Source organism: Haliotis cracherodii, unplaced genomic scaffold (genome assembly GCF_022045235.1).
Source record: "Haliotis cracherodii isolate W230 unplaced genomic scaffold, xgHalCrac1.p SCAF_9, whole genome shotgun sequence".
NCBI classification, from domain to species: Eukaryota; Metazoa; Mollusca; class Gastropoda; order Lepetellida; family Haliotidae; genus Haliotis; species Haliotis cracherodii.
The window spans coordinates 19,617,600-19,634,101 of record NW_027266343.1 but is presented as its reverse complement, the minus strand read 5'-3'; the positions used below and the strand labels follow the sequence as shown (position 1 = coordinate 19,634,101).

Below are 16,502 nucleotides of genomic sequence, written 5' to 3'. Positions count from 1 at the left end.
CTATGAAGTTGGAGTATTGATCCAAACAGGCATTATCTTTACAGACAGTTTCATTCATCCATCCCTTGTGCCAACCCCTTCCCGTTCTCCCTCCACCTACCTGCCCCACAGTCAGTGGCTGTTTGCCTCCATGTGTATTTCCATGTTAGTATCCCTCACATCTTTATCTCCATTGCTATAGCCAATGTATGTACCTCCTCCACTTCTATGCCCTTCTCTCTATCCACTCACCAACTTGGTAGACATTTGCTCAAGTTAGTTTACAATTTGATCAACTTAAACTGTTCTTCTAGAATCTTTATCTCATGAACCATCCCATATTCCTCCATTTTATTGTTTGTTTCTATCTATCCTTGTTGTAAGGATCTGTTCTTTGTATTTTATGTTCTGAACACAATCTTGTGTGTGACAAAAGAGTGGTCTTTATGTGTTCTTTATGTTCCTCATTGTTCAGTTTATTCTTCCCTGTCCCATTCTGTCTATCACTATTCAGGCCTGAGTTTCCTGTTACCATTTATCTTTGCCTGTGTCCAGATAGAGCCCTCTGCAGTGGTATGTAATTACCACTCCTTCCCACAGTCTGTATTGTGTGTCATGCATTCACGGTCCACCCTTTTCACCCTGAATGACCTTTCATTCAATCCAACCTTCTTTCATCCATTTTGTCTTTCGTTCCAAAAACTGATCCCTGTCATGGCAACTTTTTTCTTTTTTATTCTCCCTTTCACAACACAATCATTCACAGATTCTACCATGTCAACCACCATTCCAGCCTACATCTCAAATGCCTTCATCGTTCTATCTGGCTTCCATCAATTTCTTCATGTTTCCTTTTTTTGTAACAACCACTACCAGCCAAAACTTTGCACCCTGCTTCCCCAATAACCCCACCCTTCTTATTTTTCAACCACACCCCATTTTCCTTCTGATCTCCCCTGCCCCCAATCAGTCCCACCCTTCTCATCCAATTTATTCATCCTTCTTTTCTTCCCTCTCTTCCTGGCACAAGTACGGCTGCCCTGCATGGCGTCCAGCTTGATTGTGTAGTCCTGGCATGCAGCCAGCATGGCTTGAGGTGATTTCCAATGATTAGCTTTAATTGGGCCTTGTCTGGATTGCCTACACAAGGCCCACATGCCTATACCATGCTTCTCCCTTGCCAAACCCAGGAAGACTCCAGTCCAATATACAACCTCCAGTTATACTGGATACTGGGGTTCAGATAGCGGAATACACTGCTGTCAGGTGTTTGAGTCAGTGTGTGCTGGCAATGCAGGCAATGCAGACACGAGATAGATCATGTGAGCATATGCACTGAAATATAGTCCACCAACATTATGCCTTCCGTTGATATCAAATTGTGCTCCCACTCATATGTAGATGATCAGTTCCTATGCACCCAAGCACTGTTTGTCTGTATTAGGAATTCTACTGTAGTCTGTCCAAGGGTTTAGTGGAGACAGATGGTGTGGTGGGGAGAGCTTTAGAGTCAGTCAGTATGTCTATGTCAGGGTGTCTCACAGTACTTGTACGTCTACATCAGCTGTTGCCCGTCAACATGTGCTGTACTTCACAGATTTCTACATGGTTTGATTGATATGTGAAGAAAGGGGCTTGTCAAATGCCTGCTGTACAACTGTGGATATTTCTTTATGGTCATCAAATTCAAGTGAAATTCAGTTTCTGCATGAGTGATGTTGTCCGTCTAGACAGCAGGGGATGTGTGCACAGTAAGAAGTGTCAGATCTGTGCCCGCTTACATGCATTTGTGCACACTTGTACGAACATTTTGCCTGCACACATGGCCTGTCTGTATGTCCGTCTTGGCTTCTGCCGGGTCACTGGTCCTGTGAGATGGACAAGGTGTTGTGCATGGAGTGCAGAGTACATGGTGACATGAAGAAATTGGCAGCTGTCCATTAGTGCTAGACAAATGCCCCACATTTCCCAAGGTGTCCTGAGGGGTTTACTGACTTCAAAAGCCATCCTCCTCCTCAATATCTACCCTTATACCAATTGGTTGTCAAGGTTGTCTGGCTGCCTGACTTCACCATCCTTTCCTTATTTCTCCTCTCTTCCCATCCTTGTCGTAATCTCTCTCTCTCTCTCTTCTTATCCCTGCCGTAATCTCTCTCTCTCTCCCTCTCTTCCCCTGCCTGTCGTATTCTCTCCCTCACTTCCCATGTCTATCGTATTCTCTCTCTCCCTCTCTTCCCCTGCCTGTCGTATTCCCTCTCTCCCTCTCTTCCCCTGCCTGTCGTATTCCCTCTCTCCCTCTCTTCCCCTGCCTGCCGTATTCTCTCTCCCTCTCTTCCCATGTCTATCATATTCTCTCTCTCCCTCACTTCCCATGTCTATCGTATTCTCTCTCTCCCTCACTTCCCATGTCTATCGTATTCTCTCTCTCCCTCTCTTCTCATGCCTGCTGTATTCTCTCTCCCTCTCTTCCCCTGCCTGTCGTATTCTCTCTCTCCCTCACTTCCCATGTCTATCGTATTCCCTCTCTCCCTCACTTCCCATGTCTATCGTATTCTCTCTCTCCCTCACTTCTCATGCCTGCTGTATTCTCTCTCCCTCTCTTCCCCTGCCTGTCGTATTCTCTCTCTCCCTCACTTCCCATGTCTATCGTATTATCTCTCTCCCTCTCTTCCCCTGCCTGTCGTATTCCCTCTCTCCCTCTCTTCCCCTGCCTGTCGTATTCCCTCTCTCCCTCTCTTCCCCTGCCTGCCGTATTCTCTCTCCCTCACTTCCCATGTCTATCGTATTCTCTCTCTCCCTCACTTCCCATGTCTATCGTATTCCCTCTCTCCCTCACTTCCCATGTCTATCGTATTCTCTCTCTCCCTCTCTTCCCATGTCTATCGTATTCCCTCTCTCCCTCACTTCCCATGTCTATCGTATTCCCTCTCTCCCTCACTTCCCATGTCTATCGTATTCTCTCTCTCCCTCACTTCCCATGTCTATCGTATTCTCTCTCTCCCTCACTTCCCATGTCTATCGTATTCTCTCTCTCCCTCTCTTCTCATGCCTGCTGTATTCTCTCTCCCTCTCTTCCCCTGCCTGTCGTATTCTCTCTCTCCCTCACTTCCCATGTCTATCGTATTCCCTCTCTCCCTCACTTCCCATGTCTATCGTATTCCCTCTCTCCCTCTCTTCCCCTGCCTGTCGTATTCTCTCTCTCCCTCACTTCCCATGTCTATCGTATTCTCTCTCTCCCTCTCTTCTCATGCCTGCTGTATTCTCTCTCCCTCTCTTCCCCTGCCTGTCGTATTCTCTCTCTCCCTCACTTCCCATGTCTATCGTATTCTCTCTCTCCCTCTCTTCTCATGCCTGCTGTATTCTCTCTCCCTCTCTTCCCCTGCCTGTCGTATTCTCTCTCTCCCTCACTTCCCATGTCTATCGTATTCTCTCTCTCCCTCTCTTCCCATGTCTATCGTATTCTCTCTCTCCCTCTCTTCTCATGCCTGCTGTATTCTCTCTCCCTCTCTTCCCCTGCCTGTCGTATTCTCTCTCTCCCTCACTTCCCATGTCTATCGTATTCCCTCTCTCCCTCACTTCCCATGTCTATCGTATTCTCTCTCTCCCTCACTTCCCATGTCTATCGTATTCCCTCTCTCCCTCACTTCCCATGTCTATCGTATTCTCTCTCTCCCTCTCTTCCCCTGCCTGTCGTATTCCCTCTCTCCCTCTCTTCCCCTGCCTGCCGTATTCTCTCTCCCTCTCTTCCCCTGCCTGTCGTATTCTCTCTCTCCCTCACTTCCCATGTCTATCGTATTCCCTCTCTCCCTCACTTCCCATGTCTATCGTATTCTCTCTCTCCCTCTCTTCCCCTGCCTGGTGTATTCTCTCTCTCCCTCTCTTCTCATGCCTGTCGTATTCTCTCTCTCCCTCTCTTCCCATGCCTGTCATATTCTCTCTCTCCTTCTCTTCCCCTGCCTGTCGTATTCTCTCTCCCTCTCTTCCCATGCGTCGTATTCTCTCTCTCCCTCTCTTCCCCTGCCTGCTGTATTCTCTCTCTCCCTCTCTTCCCATGCCTGTCGTATTCTCTCTCTCCCTCTCTTCCCCTGCCTGCTGTATTCTCTCTCTCCCTCTCTTCCCATGCCTGTCGTATTCTCTCTCTCCCTCTCTTCCCCTGCCTGCTGTATTCTCTCTCTCCCTCTCTTCCCATGCCTGTCATATTCTCTCTCTCCTTCTCTTCCCCTGCCTGTCGTATTCTCTCTCCCTCTCTTCCCATGCGTCGTATTCTCTCTCTCCCTCTCTTCCCCTGCCTGCTGTATTCTCTCTCTCCCTCTCTTCCCATGCCTGTCGTATTCTCTCTCTCCCTCTCTTCCCATGCCTGTCGTATTCCCTCTCTCCCTCTCTACCGATGCCTGTCATATTCTCTCTCCCTCTCTTCCCCTGCCTGTCGTATTCTCTCTCTCCCTCTCTTCCCCTGCCTGCTGTATTCTCTCTCTCCCTCTCTTCCCATGCCTGTCATATTCTCTCTCTCCTTCTCTTCCCCTGCCTGTCGTATTCTCTCTCCCTCTCTTCCCATGCGTCGTATTCTCTCTCTCCCTCTCTTCCCCTGCCTGCTGTATTCTCTCTCTCCCTCTCTTCCCATGCCTGTCGTATTCTCTCTCTCCCTCTCTACCGATGCCTGTCATATTCTCTCTCCCTCTCTTCCCATGCCTGTCGTATTCTCTCTCCCGCTCTTCCCCTGCCTGTCGTATTCTCTCTCTCCCTCTCTTCCCATGCCTGTCATATTCTCTCTCTCCTTCTCTTCCCCTGCCTGTCATATTCTCTCTCTCCCTCTCTTCCCCTGCCTGTCATATTCCCTCTCTCCCTCTCTTCCCATGCCTGTCATATTCTCTCTCTCCTTCTCTTCCCCTGCCTGTCATATTCTCTCTCTCCCTCTCTTCCCCTGCCTGTCATATTCTCTCTCTCCCTCTCTTCCCCTGCCTGTCATATTCTCTCTCTCCCGCTCTTCCCCTGCCTGTCATATTCTCTCTCTCCCTCTCTTCCCCTGCCTGTCATATTCTCTCTCTCCTTCTCTTCCCATGCCTGTCGTATTCTCTCTCTCCCTCTCTTCCCCTGCCTGCTGTATTCTCTCTCTCCCTCTCTTCCCATGCCTGTCGTATTCTCTCTCTCCCTCTCTACCGATGCCTGTCATATTCTCTCTCCCTCTCTTCCCATGCCTGTCGTATTCTCTCTCCCGCTCTTCCCCTGCCTGTCGTATTCTCTCTCTCCCTCTCTTCCCATGCCTGTCGTATTCTCTCTCCCGCTCTTCCCCTGCCTGTCGTATTCTCTCTCTCCCTCTCTTCCCATGCCTGTCATATTCTCTCTCTCCTTCTCTTCCCCTGCCTGTCGTATTCTCTCTCTCCCTCTCTTCTCATGCCTGTCATATTCCCTCTCTCCCTCTCTTCCCCTGCCTGTCGTATTCGCTCTCTCCCTCTCTTCTCATGCCTGTCGTATTCTCTCTCTCCCTCTCTTCCCATGCCTGTCATATTCTCTCTCTCCTTCTCTTCCCCTGCCTGTCGTATTCTCTCTCTCCCTCTCTTCTCATGCCTGTCATATTCCCTCTCTCCCTCTCTTCCCCTGCCTGTCGTATTCGCTCTCTCCCTCTCTTCTCATGCCTGTCGTATTCTCTCTCTCCCTCACTTCCCATCCTTGCCATATTCTCTCTCTCCATCTCTTCCCCTGCCTGTTGTATTCTCTCTCTCCCTCTCCTCATGCCTGTCGTATTCTCTCTCTCCCTCTCTTCCCCTGCCTGTCGTATTCTCTCTCTCCCTCTCTTCCCCTGCCTGTCGTATTCTCTCTCTCCCTCTCTTCCCATGCCTGTCGTAGTCTCTCTCTCCCTCTCTTCCCCTGCCTGTCGTATTCTCTCCCTCTCTTCCTGTCCCTGCTGTATTCTCTCTCCCTCTCTTCCCATGCCTGCCATATTCTCTCTCTCTATCTGTATCTATACCTATATCTGTTCTCTATCAATCACTGAGAGATATTGAGTGTTTGAGTGTTTGCTGGTATTGTGATGAGTCCAAACTTCATCTATGGGCCATGATAGCACATGCCGGGGTCAACATGACATGCCTGCAGCACTAAGCTTGCATATCATTCTATTATTGTTACAAAGTAAAGGAATTTGGCCAGAACTAGTCGACATGCTCTAGACAGAGTGACTTCTTATAACATTGTGAATGGAATCCAGCATTTAGATATATATATTTAAATTGGTCTCTATTAAGTGTTCTGTCAAATATTACCATCAACGTTACTGGGTTATGTCATAATAATGATGTTTTCTCATGCAATATTTAGGCGTGGCGAATGTTTCCATGTCAGCTGTGTCACATGCGGAATGAAGTTGAGATGTTTGTCTCTCTACATGATTGATAGCTATGAACAAATTAATATGCAAAAGTATTTCTTTGTCTACCAAAGACACACTTCCGTGCCTACTGACGTGTTAGCTTTGTATTCTTAATTATATGTTCACATTAATATCCTAATCCTTAGGTCCTTTTCATATTTAAGAAGACATTCATACATAAGGTGTTTAGACATCTAGTCTGTCTTTAACATATGCCACTCAAAGATATCTCAAAAAGCCAGGTTGTAGAACTATACCATGGAGAAGTTAGCTCCTAGAGAAATATGATTAATGCTGCTTGCTATCAAATGGGAACTGAAGGTTTAGAAAGTGTGCTGTTAAAGTTGTCAGTGTAGAACTGTAGTATTGAACTAGAGCTGGTGTGTGTGGAAACTCCCACTCTCCCTCAGTGTATACTTCTAGCTTGGGAACATTAATCAAATTCCACACCTACTATTTTATCAGGAAAACCTATTTAACCCCTGAGCATTTAAACAAGTGATTATGGTAATTTTCATTTTTTTCTTCTACTTATTTGGCTTGTGTATTTAAGTAGAAATTGAGTCACTTTGAAGATAACATTTATTTAAGCTGGAGAAGGAGCAGGCGACCCACTTCAAATTAGCCTTGATGGGCAAAGTGGTAGCTTTTCCTCGCTTTGATGCATTGAAAATAGCTTGTAGATATTCAAGTTACACAATCTGTTTTGCAAAATGGATCTGAAAAGACCAGTATACTGATAATTCTAATGATCTTTTCCATGAAGAGAACATGTTAATTACAAAAGTGGCCTGATTGGTTACGGTCTGAAATTGACATCCTCTGTAAGGTCGATAGATGAAAGACTCGGCTGAGTCTGTGTAATCTATTTCAGCAATAATGGCCATCCGTCATTTATGTGGTGACCATGCAGCTGAAGCTGACCAGCACCAGTTTGACATGGACCAGGCTCACAGTTTGAAATTGACCATTTCCTGGTGTAACATGTGTTGATGGCACCTGATTATGTAACCTACAACCTGTGACCTCTCTGCCTCCTTGTGGCAGGCGTGTTAGGAACACTTTGGGGGGGGGAGGTCGTGCTTATCTGCATGTAGAGTTTGTCCCAGTCTGTAGGCATGCTATTTTGATATGTGATCACTTGAGAAACAAACAATCTGTTTTCGATTCGGTTTCGAAGTGGGATTTCAACAAGAGCATTACAAAACACAAGCTCAAACGCTCCAACAGGATTTGGGAACAATAGGTGGGCATTCCGTCAGCTTTCCGAAGACAATGAAGCTTGATTGCAAAATATTATGTGTTGGAGGTGGAATGTTATCCTAACTTTCAAGCAGGTTATCAGGTTATCGAGGGACTATCAGGTGTGGGCAGTGCCGGGCAGAGTGGCTTTACTTTGGATATCATCTTGAATTGTTGGTATCATGTACATGGTATTGTTATGCTTTCAAATGACAATAACCATTGATAGGGAGATTATGTAAACCTTGGATGCAGGATTCGATATGAAGCTTAAATCTTCATCTCAGGAAAGAGGAATGTCGGTCATGAATACCAAACACTGAGGTAGTGTTTCTGCTTTTGACAATGGAAGTTGGTGTGTTGCAGTGATGTGGATGCATAGCAGCATATGTTGATAAGATTTACTTTTGAAGTTGGATTTGACCCTTTTGTGATATCATAGTCGTAAATATTAAATATTGTTTTCTCCACTGTTTTATACCCCTCGGTATATGACGCAGGGGGATATAGTCATCATCTGGTCCATCTGTATATCATTTCCGGAGCATTACTTGAAAACCTTCAAAGATTTTTCATCCAAACTTGGTACATGATTGTATTAACCAGGGGCTGAAGTGGTCCCTTTTGCTGTTGTTGGGGCCTGGGGGATTTGTCATATTCTAATGACTCTTGTCTTGAGTATATAGCCGTTTATTCATTATTTGTGCTTACTTTTACCCTGGTAACTGAACTTTTGTACTGGATTAGACAAGAGATCAAGTGGTTGCCTTAGACCTAGGTTTGATTTCCTCCGTTTGGTACAGTATGTGAAGCTAGTTTTTGGTGTGCCCAGCCATGATAAGGCAGTATTAGGGGGAATTTCTCTAGGTGAACTTTACAGGATTTTGTTTCGCCATATTACTTGCAAATGAAAATATTCCCTAATTGGCAGGAGATTTAAGTTTGCATTTTGCTTTCCAGATCTCCATAGTAACCTCAGTCAACAGATGCAGCACTCTCCTCAAATTTACTCAGGAATTATTACGGATGATCCGACAAGAAAGGTGAGTGAAATTGACAACATTCCTTGCATGCATATTTCACGAACTCGTCTATTTCAGTAAGATAGACACAATCTCAAACTGACATACTTTCTGAAACATGCAGGAAAATGACAGATTTCATGTCAGTGCCTGTAGACAATTTTATCCTGATCCGAACTCAATGATGCATCACTATCTGAGACTCATAAAGGTCCAATTTGTCAAGGAAAAACTATACCCAAGGCCTAACTATGTGCAAAAATGCTTTGAGGGTTGTGTAGGTTTTGTCCCGGAAATTGCTGAGCGGGTTATGGTGTAGAAAGCTTGACATTGTTCTGGCTGTGTGGTTAAGTAGGTCAGGTGGGAGACAAGGCAATCTACACACCCCCTCCCCACGGCTCAGGGCACCCCCCTTTGATGACACCCATGTGGATTACCTGCCTCAGGCAGTTGTCAATTTCACTGGCTGCCCACATCTCCGGCCTCAGGCATGCCTATCTCATACACTACCCCCACTGTCTCCATGGCCATTACTGACATACACGCATGCATAGATGCAAGGTTGGGATATTGACGACCAACTAGGTGGATATTGACAAGAAAATACAGAAACCCAATTGCAAGACCCAAACCTCCCCACCCTGTTGAACGAGGACTCAGCTAGATATTGACAAGCTAAGAAATGGTTTGGATGTAGAGATGAGATGACGAAGGATCGATAACTGTGGATACCAACAACGAAGTGTGACTAACCAGAACAGTTTTAGAATGTGTGGACTTACAGTATGTGGGGTAGGTGCAAGCTTGTGTGTGAACTGGCTTTGAAAGGCTGGAAAAGTTGACAGTGAATAGTTAGTGCTTTTTGAAGAGATTACAAGTCCTTTGAACCTAACCATGGGACCTGCATTCCTCTGATTAAAGTGTCACAGATGCTGTGGTCTGTAAAATGTGAATTCCTTATCATCTGTTCAGAAGTAACTAAGATATAATGTATGAATTTTACATGATTTTGGGTTGCATGTTTATTCTCAAACTGGTTAATATTTCATGCCGTGCTGCCATGTTAGTAGAGTGTGTCAAGCATGCTGACATTACACTACATACAGTCAGTCATACTGAAACTGATGCATTTATGATATATTTATGACTCAAATGTATGTCTGAAAACGACACTGGTATACTGAAATGGATGCTTATACATTTCATGTTTGACAGAAAAAGGATGATTGTGATACCGACATTGACATGGCAAACTAAGAGACAGGTGCAGTCTTGCTCTGAAAATGATGAACATACTGAAATAGATAAAAATACACACCTTGAAAGTAATGAACACATACTGGACAGTGTTCAAAAATATATTAATAGTGTTCACTAATAATACTGTTTTAATCTTGACTCCCTCTATATTCTTTTCCTTGGGACTATGACAAGGAACCCTTGACATTCAGGCTTACATGAACACTGCTGAAATTGACAAAGCCAAGGGATTACTTTAACTAAAATACTGAAATTGACAAAACTACACTGAATTTAAGTGCAATTTATTCCTTCACAATCCAGATGATAGTAATGAAATCAGTAGATGAATACCGAAATTGACACAAGTAATTCTTAGGGATATAGTATGTTACTGAAGTGGCCCCATGTTTCTGGTACTTGTGAGTCCTGCACCCAGCTGACCAGTAGAACCTAATGTCTACCTCCTTGTACACCAAGTCTGCCAGTACAAAGGTTGCCATCGGCTGACTACTGGTGATCAAAGTGGTTTCTTAGCCCAGTGTTTTCCAGGGGGCCCAGTGTCACGCGGTTGTGTGTCCTGCTCACATAGGTTTGGGGACCAAGTCTTTGGTTCATAGTTCACTAGCACTTGGTTTCTTTCTTCGGCTCAAACAAGCTGACAGTGAGATCCATAAGTAAAGAAAATACTCAAGTGATTGTGATCATGGTCAAATCGATGTCTGTTTCTTGTTTTACATTTGAGATACATTTATCCTTTCCTGAAATTCCGTACATAACTCTTGAAATAGACATAAACATGTCTTGATCAGTGTTTGTCCATGTACGTGTTTGGAGGGAGTGGAATTTATGCTGTTAGGCTTGACAATAGTTTGGTGCAGATAGTACGCTGTAGTGATTTGTTTAACAGAAGCACACAGCCTAAATAGTGTTCGCTTTTGAGAGTCATAAAAATTTCAAATGTTTGTAGAAAATCAATCTTACCACTAAGAATGTATTGATCCTGAAAGTTTTTCTTGAAACCTACAAACAAATGTGACATGGTCAGTGTTCATTTCGGAATCAATTTCTGCCTGGAAAATCCTCTCTCTTTTTTAAGTATATGTGACAAGAACCTCTTCACTGTTCATGAATGGTTCAAATTGAAATTCATTTGTTCCCCGTGGAAATAAGATGAGTCAGGCTACAGTAGACTATGAGCAACTAGATCCCTGTCAGGTACTAGTGACGATGGATTCAGTTGCAAAATGCTATTATTCACCATTGTAATTGTCAGATAAAAGATATCTTCATGAACTGTAACAAAAACAGCATGACAGGATCTTTAATAATAGACTTTCCAGGTAAAATATTGCCAGTACTATATATCAAAATCTGTGAAATGGTTTAACCTTTTGTCTTGTACAAATATAATGAAGTATGTATTTTTTCAGTACTGAATTGAAGGATATCCTCCAAACTGTAGCTACCATACATATCTTAGAAAGAATACATTTCAATTTACATAGAACAGTGGTACATGTCAACTTTCCACATTTGTTACTTTGTAATTCAGTCTCGTTTTGTGCAAGGGTGCAGAGCTCCAGATAAGCTTTTGGTGTTGTGGGTATTTTACCCATGCATTTTAAAATCATTGGGTATCGGTAATTCTATCCGGGTATTCAAATTTCTGTTACCCGCTAGTTTTTACACGTGGGTATTTAAGTTAAATATTTAAAAACACTATTCATCTAGTTCCTGCAAACTGGTGTCGGTTGGGTTCGAGAGCTTTATAGGACTCAAAAATACCATGATACTTCCACAAGGAGTATGATGGCAAATAATCAAGATGTAACTGTCATCGTGGAGTTTGGCAAGGTTGATGGAATGCCCGTTTATAATTTCAAAATAAGTTGCTGATTTGCTAATCGAATATGCAGGGTTACTTCAAAATATTTTGATGATACACACAAGTTTTATTTTTGTAGTGTATCAATGATCGTTGCGTATTTGATACGCTTGGATTTTATTTTACTGCGTATTTCTGCATTTCTGATACGTATTTCACGCAGATACGCAGCTTATCTGTAGCTCTGAGGGTGGGAAATAGATGTCTGTTGGGTTAGTTCATATATTGAGATAGTATGTGAAAGAGGAAAAGTTAGAATGTCATTGATCTATGTAAAGAGATATTTAGTGCATGGCTGTTTCTACTATGTACCTGAGGAAAAACCGATAACATCTCAAGGGATGTTCATTGCTGAAATTATTTCAGATATTGAATTTCATCAAGCCTTTTTTATTTTTAATGACTTGCCAATTATCTCTTAAGAAAGAATGGCTCAGGCTGGCTAACAATGAAATATTGATTATGTGAATGTCCGTTGGAAGGCGAAACACTTTGGCGAATATGTGGAGTTTGGCCATGGGAAAAAAAATATTGAGAAATTGATAATTTCTGTTAATTTGATTGGAAGGGGAAAGTATGGAGTTTAAGGCAGCATATGGCATCCTATGCAAGTTACAATATGGCATTGTTCATCCGCTACCTGACGATCACGAACTGCACGCACGATTGTCCCTGTATTTTCCTTTCCGTACGTCCTGTCACATGACCAGTACAATGGCTGTGCATTCCGCCCCCATTATCGGCCAGTTTTCCCGCTGCATACTTTGCACAAAAAGAGCCAATCAATGAAAGATGACAGCTTGCGAATGAGAAGAGCTTATTTGCATAAAGACACCAACATCAGTGTTCAGGGCATTCAGCCTTCAGTGAATCCTGCTAGACTTGACACTAGCTCATTTTTGTTTTATTTTCCGGAGAGAAATGGACAATATGCAAATAAGCAAACTTCGCTGAAAAATTCCATTCATTACATGTCAAATGTTTGATGTGACCATGGGGGCATGTGCCAGGGAACATCCCTCTGGTGTTGAAAGTTGCAATGTTTTCCAATTTCAGTTGTCACATTCGGAATGAAAGACTTTTGAGAGTTGTTGATTTCGTATTGCTGATGTTCTGTGCGTCCATTTGTGTATATGTGGTTCTGTGGCAAAGTTTGAACAGATAATTAGGAGTCAGTTGCTTTCTTTGGCTTTTTTCTCTCGATTAATTTGGTTCAAACTGAACATGGTTTTAATGGCTGGAGTTAGGATTTCAGTTGTGTTTAGTTGTAGTTTGTACTGACTGTTCATATATGAGAGCTTAAGATTCCTCCATGATTAAGTGATGGGGAAACAATGAGAAATCTTCATGCAATTACGGACAACAACCACCAAAGCTCCATGCTAACATTTCTTGCACATAGTTAGCAACAAAACAAACATTCACCCTTAAAACAAAAGCCTCTCGTATGTTCAGCCAATCACGAAATGTGCAAGGAAGGAAAAACAAAGCCGATTTCAAACGAAATTCTCAAGTTTGAAAACACTGGGACGCCACTGGTCTGAGAGAAGACAAAGTCTAGATTTCCCTGTGAAATAATTGAAGAAGGCGACAGTCAGTGTTGCCGCCTGTGTGCCGGCAGTCCAGCGGTCTTGTCTTGGGCCCCAGTATTGACCCATACTGAATAATTGATAATGAGAAGCATGCTCAACTCGGCCTCCCAAGATCAGCTCTTGCCATGGCCAGTATGGACGGCCCTTATGGGGTGGGTCGGGGTTTGCATGACAAAGTTTGAAAAAAAATTATCAGCTCTCGGGAAGAAAGAGTCCATGGTCCCAGATGGTTGTTCAGTTTTTTAGAAGTCGATAAAAAGTTGTGAAAGAAAATGTTGGAATTATTCATGAATGTTATCATGCTGCTACTCCTATGTAAATGTGTTACACTGGAAACTTAGTTGCGGAATGAGGGACACTTTTATTTACATATTTTTAAATATTTGCTCAATTGGCTATACAAAAATGTAAAAACAAATAGTTGTGGAATATCCGTAGAATATTAAGAATAACACGACTCATGTGCAAGTTAATTTATACTCTGTCTTTATGCTTGGATTCACCTCGTCGGTTTAAGTTGTCACAGCGTTAGGTCATCAGAGTAAGGTATGTACATATGTATGTGTATGTATATGTATAGATAAATGAATTTGTTTTCTCCCCCAAATCATTGTTTGAACATTTCATTTCATCAATTTTTACAAACAATTTTCATGTCTAAATAGGTTTTCAAATGTAATCAAACTTTTCTCCAAAGAGGTTCACAAAATTCTGTATTTGGTGTAAGATGACACTTGACGGTAATACACATGGCATTTCAAAATTATGAATACTGGCAATGAATACTTAAAGGGCTAAGTAGCTGTTGAAATTTAGGGTAGTATCGTTGTGTGAAGGTTTCTTTGCACCATGAGAGGGAATTACTTCAAATGCTTTAAATCCTTGACTCTTAAGTTAATCTTTTCCTTTATTTAAGCTTGAAATCGCCCTGTCTCTTGAGCCATGAGAGATTTGTTGAAAAACTGTAAATCCTTCCATTTCCCCCTGACTGTAGAGATGTAACTGATAGTCAGCCGTGGCAAAGCAGGAACAAAAAAGGAGGAATTGAATGCAAATGAAAGGGAAGGAAGAAAGGATGAATGAGTTGATAAGAATTAATGATTGAATCGTCAAGAATTTATGATGAGCGATTACTTTTAATGTTTGAGAGACATCACATGCAGGCTGGCTGCTATCGCTGACGTATTAAGCTAATCCATAGACCATGAGGATTTTATGGCAATGGGCATTATTAAGGAATTTTAACCCTGGCTACCCCTAAGTAATTCTCTCCCTTTATACTGCAGCCGACTTTGACAGTTTCACGGATGGCTGGCTCTGGACTAATGAGCTTTCTCTTTCTCTCCCCCTGTCCTACAGCCCCTCCCCTGGGGGCATGTGTCAACGTTTATCTTGGGTCACAGTCCCTAGTAGACCCACTATTGTGTCCTGGTTGAATGGGTCTGCCCATAGGGGTTCAGTGGGGTTGGTACTGTTAGGGCTGAATAAGAGATTGTACTGCAGGCGGTGGAGCAAGGCAGCCTGTACTGTGAGCCGGCAGATTGTGTGTGTGTGTGTTAGTGTGCGCGGCCTGTATAGAGAGGAGTGGTTCTGCTATCGGCGTGACCGATAAAACTGAATGAACTCATACCTTGATGTTGTGTGTGAGAGTGAGGCCGTTGCCTATGGTGTGCCTTGGAATGAGTGGGGGTGAGGCGGCATGGGGGTGGGGAGAAGGGGGCAGGGAATAGGATGTTGATCTCAGCATAGAGGACAGTCATAGTGGGATTGGAGATGAGGGTGTAGCTGTTGTTCAGTGGTTGTGACAGACTCAAGGCTTGTTCTCAACTGGATAGGGAGAAGGTAGAAAACCAGGGACAAGTAAGAGGTGAATGTGTGTACTGGAGTGACAGAAGAAACAAGAACGAATTCAGTAGAAGTGACATCATGTGTGATTGTGTTATAACAGACACTCAACTCTCAATGGTAAATCTTGACTCATTTTCTCCTTTATTTATATGATATTTATCATACTTTGAATTGGGTGTTTATTTACATGTTTAATTCATCTCCTGTGCTAGGTCGGTTATACCTTTAGGTTGTGAATTAGTCATTGAATTGGTCAGCTTTGATTCAGTTGTAAATCGGTTGGTAAATGAATCTCATGTACAGGCTCTATAAATTGATAGAACTTGAATCTAATGTACTCATTTGACTGGCAGAGTAAGGATGTCTCTGTACTTTTCTTTCCTTGGAACTATGTCACAGACCACTTCAAGTTGATGTTTTTTCCTTACCTGACACAGTTTCACATTTCAAAAGCCTGAACTGTTTTACTGGAGAATTTTATCAGCCTATGATCTGATTCAAAAATTCTAAACAAACACTCTGTACGTATATTAGACCAACTACGCAAATTTCAGTGTTGTCACAGACTTAAAAAACAGCTTGAGACCCCAATTAATTTCATCTGAGCCCAGTGCAGTATCGTTTGAGAGCGGGTCCCAATATCCAATATCACGTGCACACCTTAAAAATCACTTAACAAGGGCCATTCAGGGCCTTCTGAAAGGCCGGTACTTTTCAAAAGCTTGGGATACGGGCTCCCTCAAACTTTTTGTGGGCAAAGTAAACAGCTGGTACATGCCTAGAGCACCCACGCTGGTTTCACCATACTCCAGGACGAGGAGCCACCAGCGGCTCAGCTTTACTGTACATTTCTCCTGTTTCCCTGGTCCACTCTGTTTATTTGTCTCCGGGACCAAGCCCAGTGGACATTCACTCCACATTCCTGAAACCAGCTATGTTGGCTGGTTGTGAGTTGGTGTGGAAGTAGACTTACGTAACTGTCAGTCATGGAGCCACTGGACCAAAATGTTTGCTTATTTCTGAGTTTTACTTGAACGCACATACCCCGGGGACAATAGTTTGTTCACTCAACTAGAACTTTGTATCAATTGCTATTTGGAAAATTGATTCGGTTTATTGATTATTTGTCTCCAGCTAAGAAGATCAATATTAGCTTGGCAAACAAGGGCCAGGTCCAACCTAGCTGCAGAGCACAGCTGAAATGTCGGTACCTCATAACTTTAACAGTCATGAAAGTAGTTATTTTTCCCACAGAACATATCTGAACAGTGTAAATACAAACATAATTTAACTGAATAGTGCTTAATAAAAAGAAAAAAAACAAA

The 16,502-nt window shown here is 43.0% G+C and overlaps 1 protein-coding gene across 1 annotated transcript in view; it reads left to right on the top strand.

The window, feature by feature from the left end:
- The window catches only part of LOC139452140 (E3 ubiquitin-protein ligase RNF38-like), an 86,714-nt gene that overhangs the window by 54,120 nt on the left and 16,092 nt on the right, over positions 1 to 16,502 (top strand). Inside the window, exon 3 of the mRNA XM_071233477.1 lies at positions 8,549 to 8,631. Coding sequence (XP_071089578.1) covers positions 8,549 to 8,631 — 83 coding nt within the window. The remainder of the gene's footprint in view (positions 1 to 8,548; positions 8,632 to 16,502) is intronic.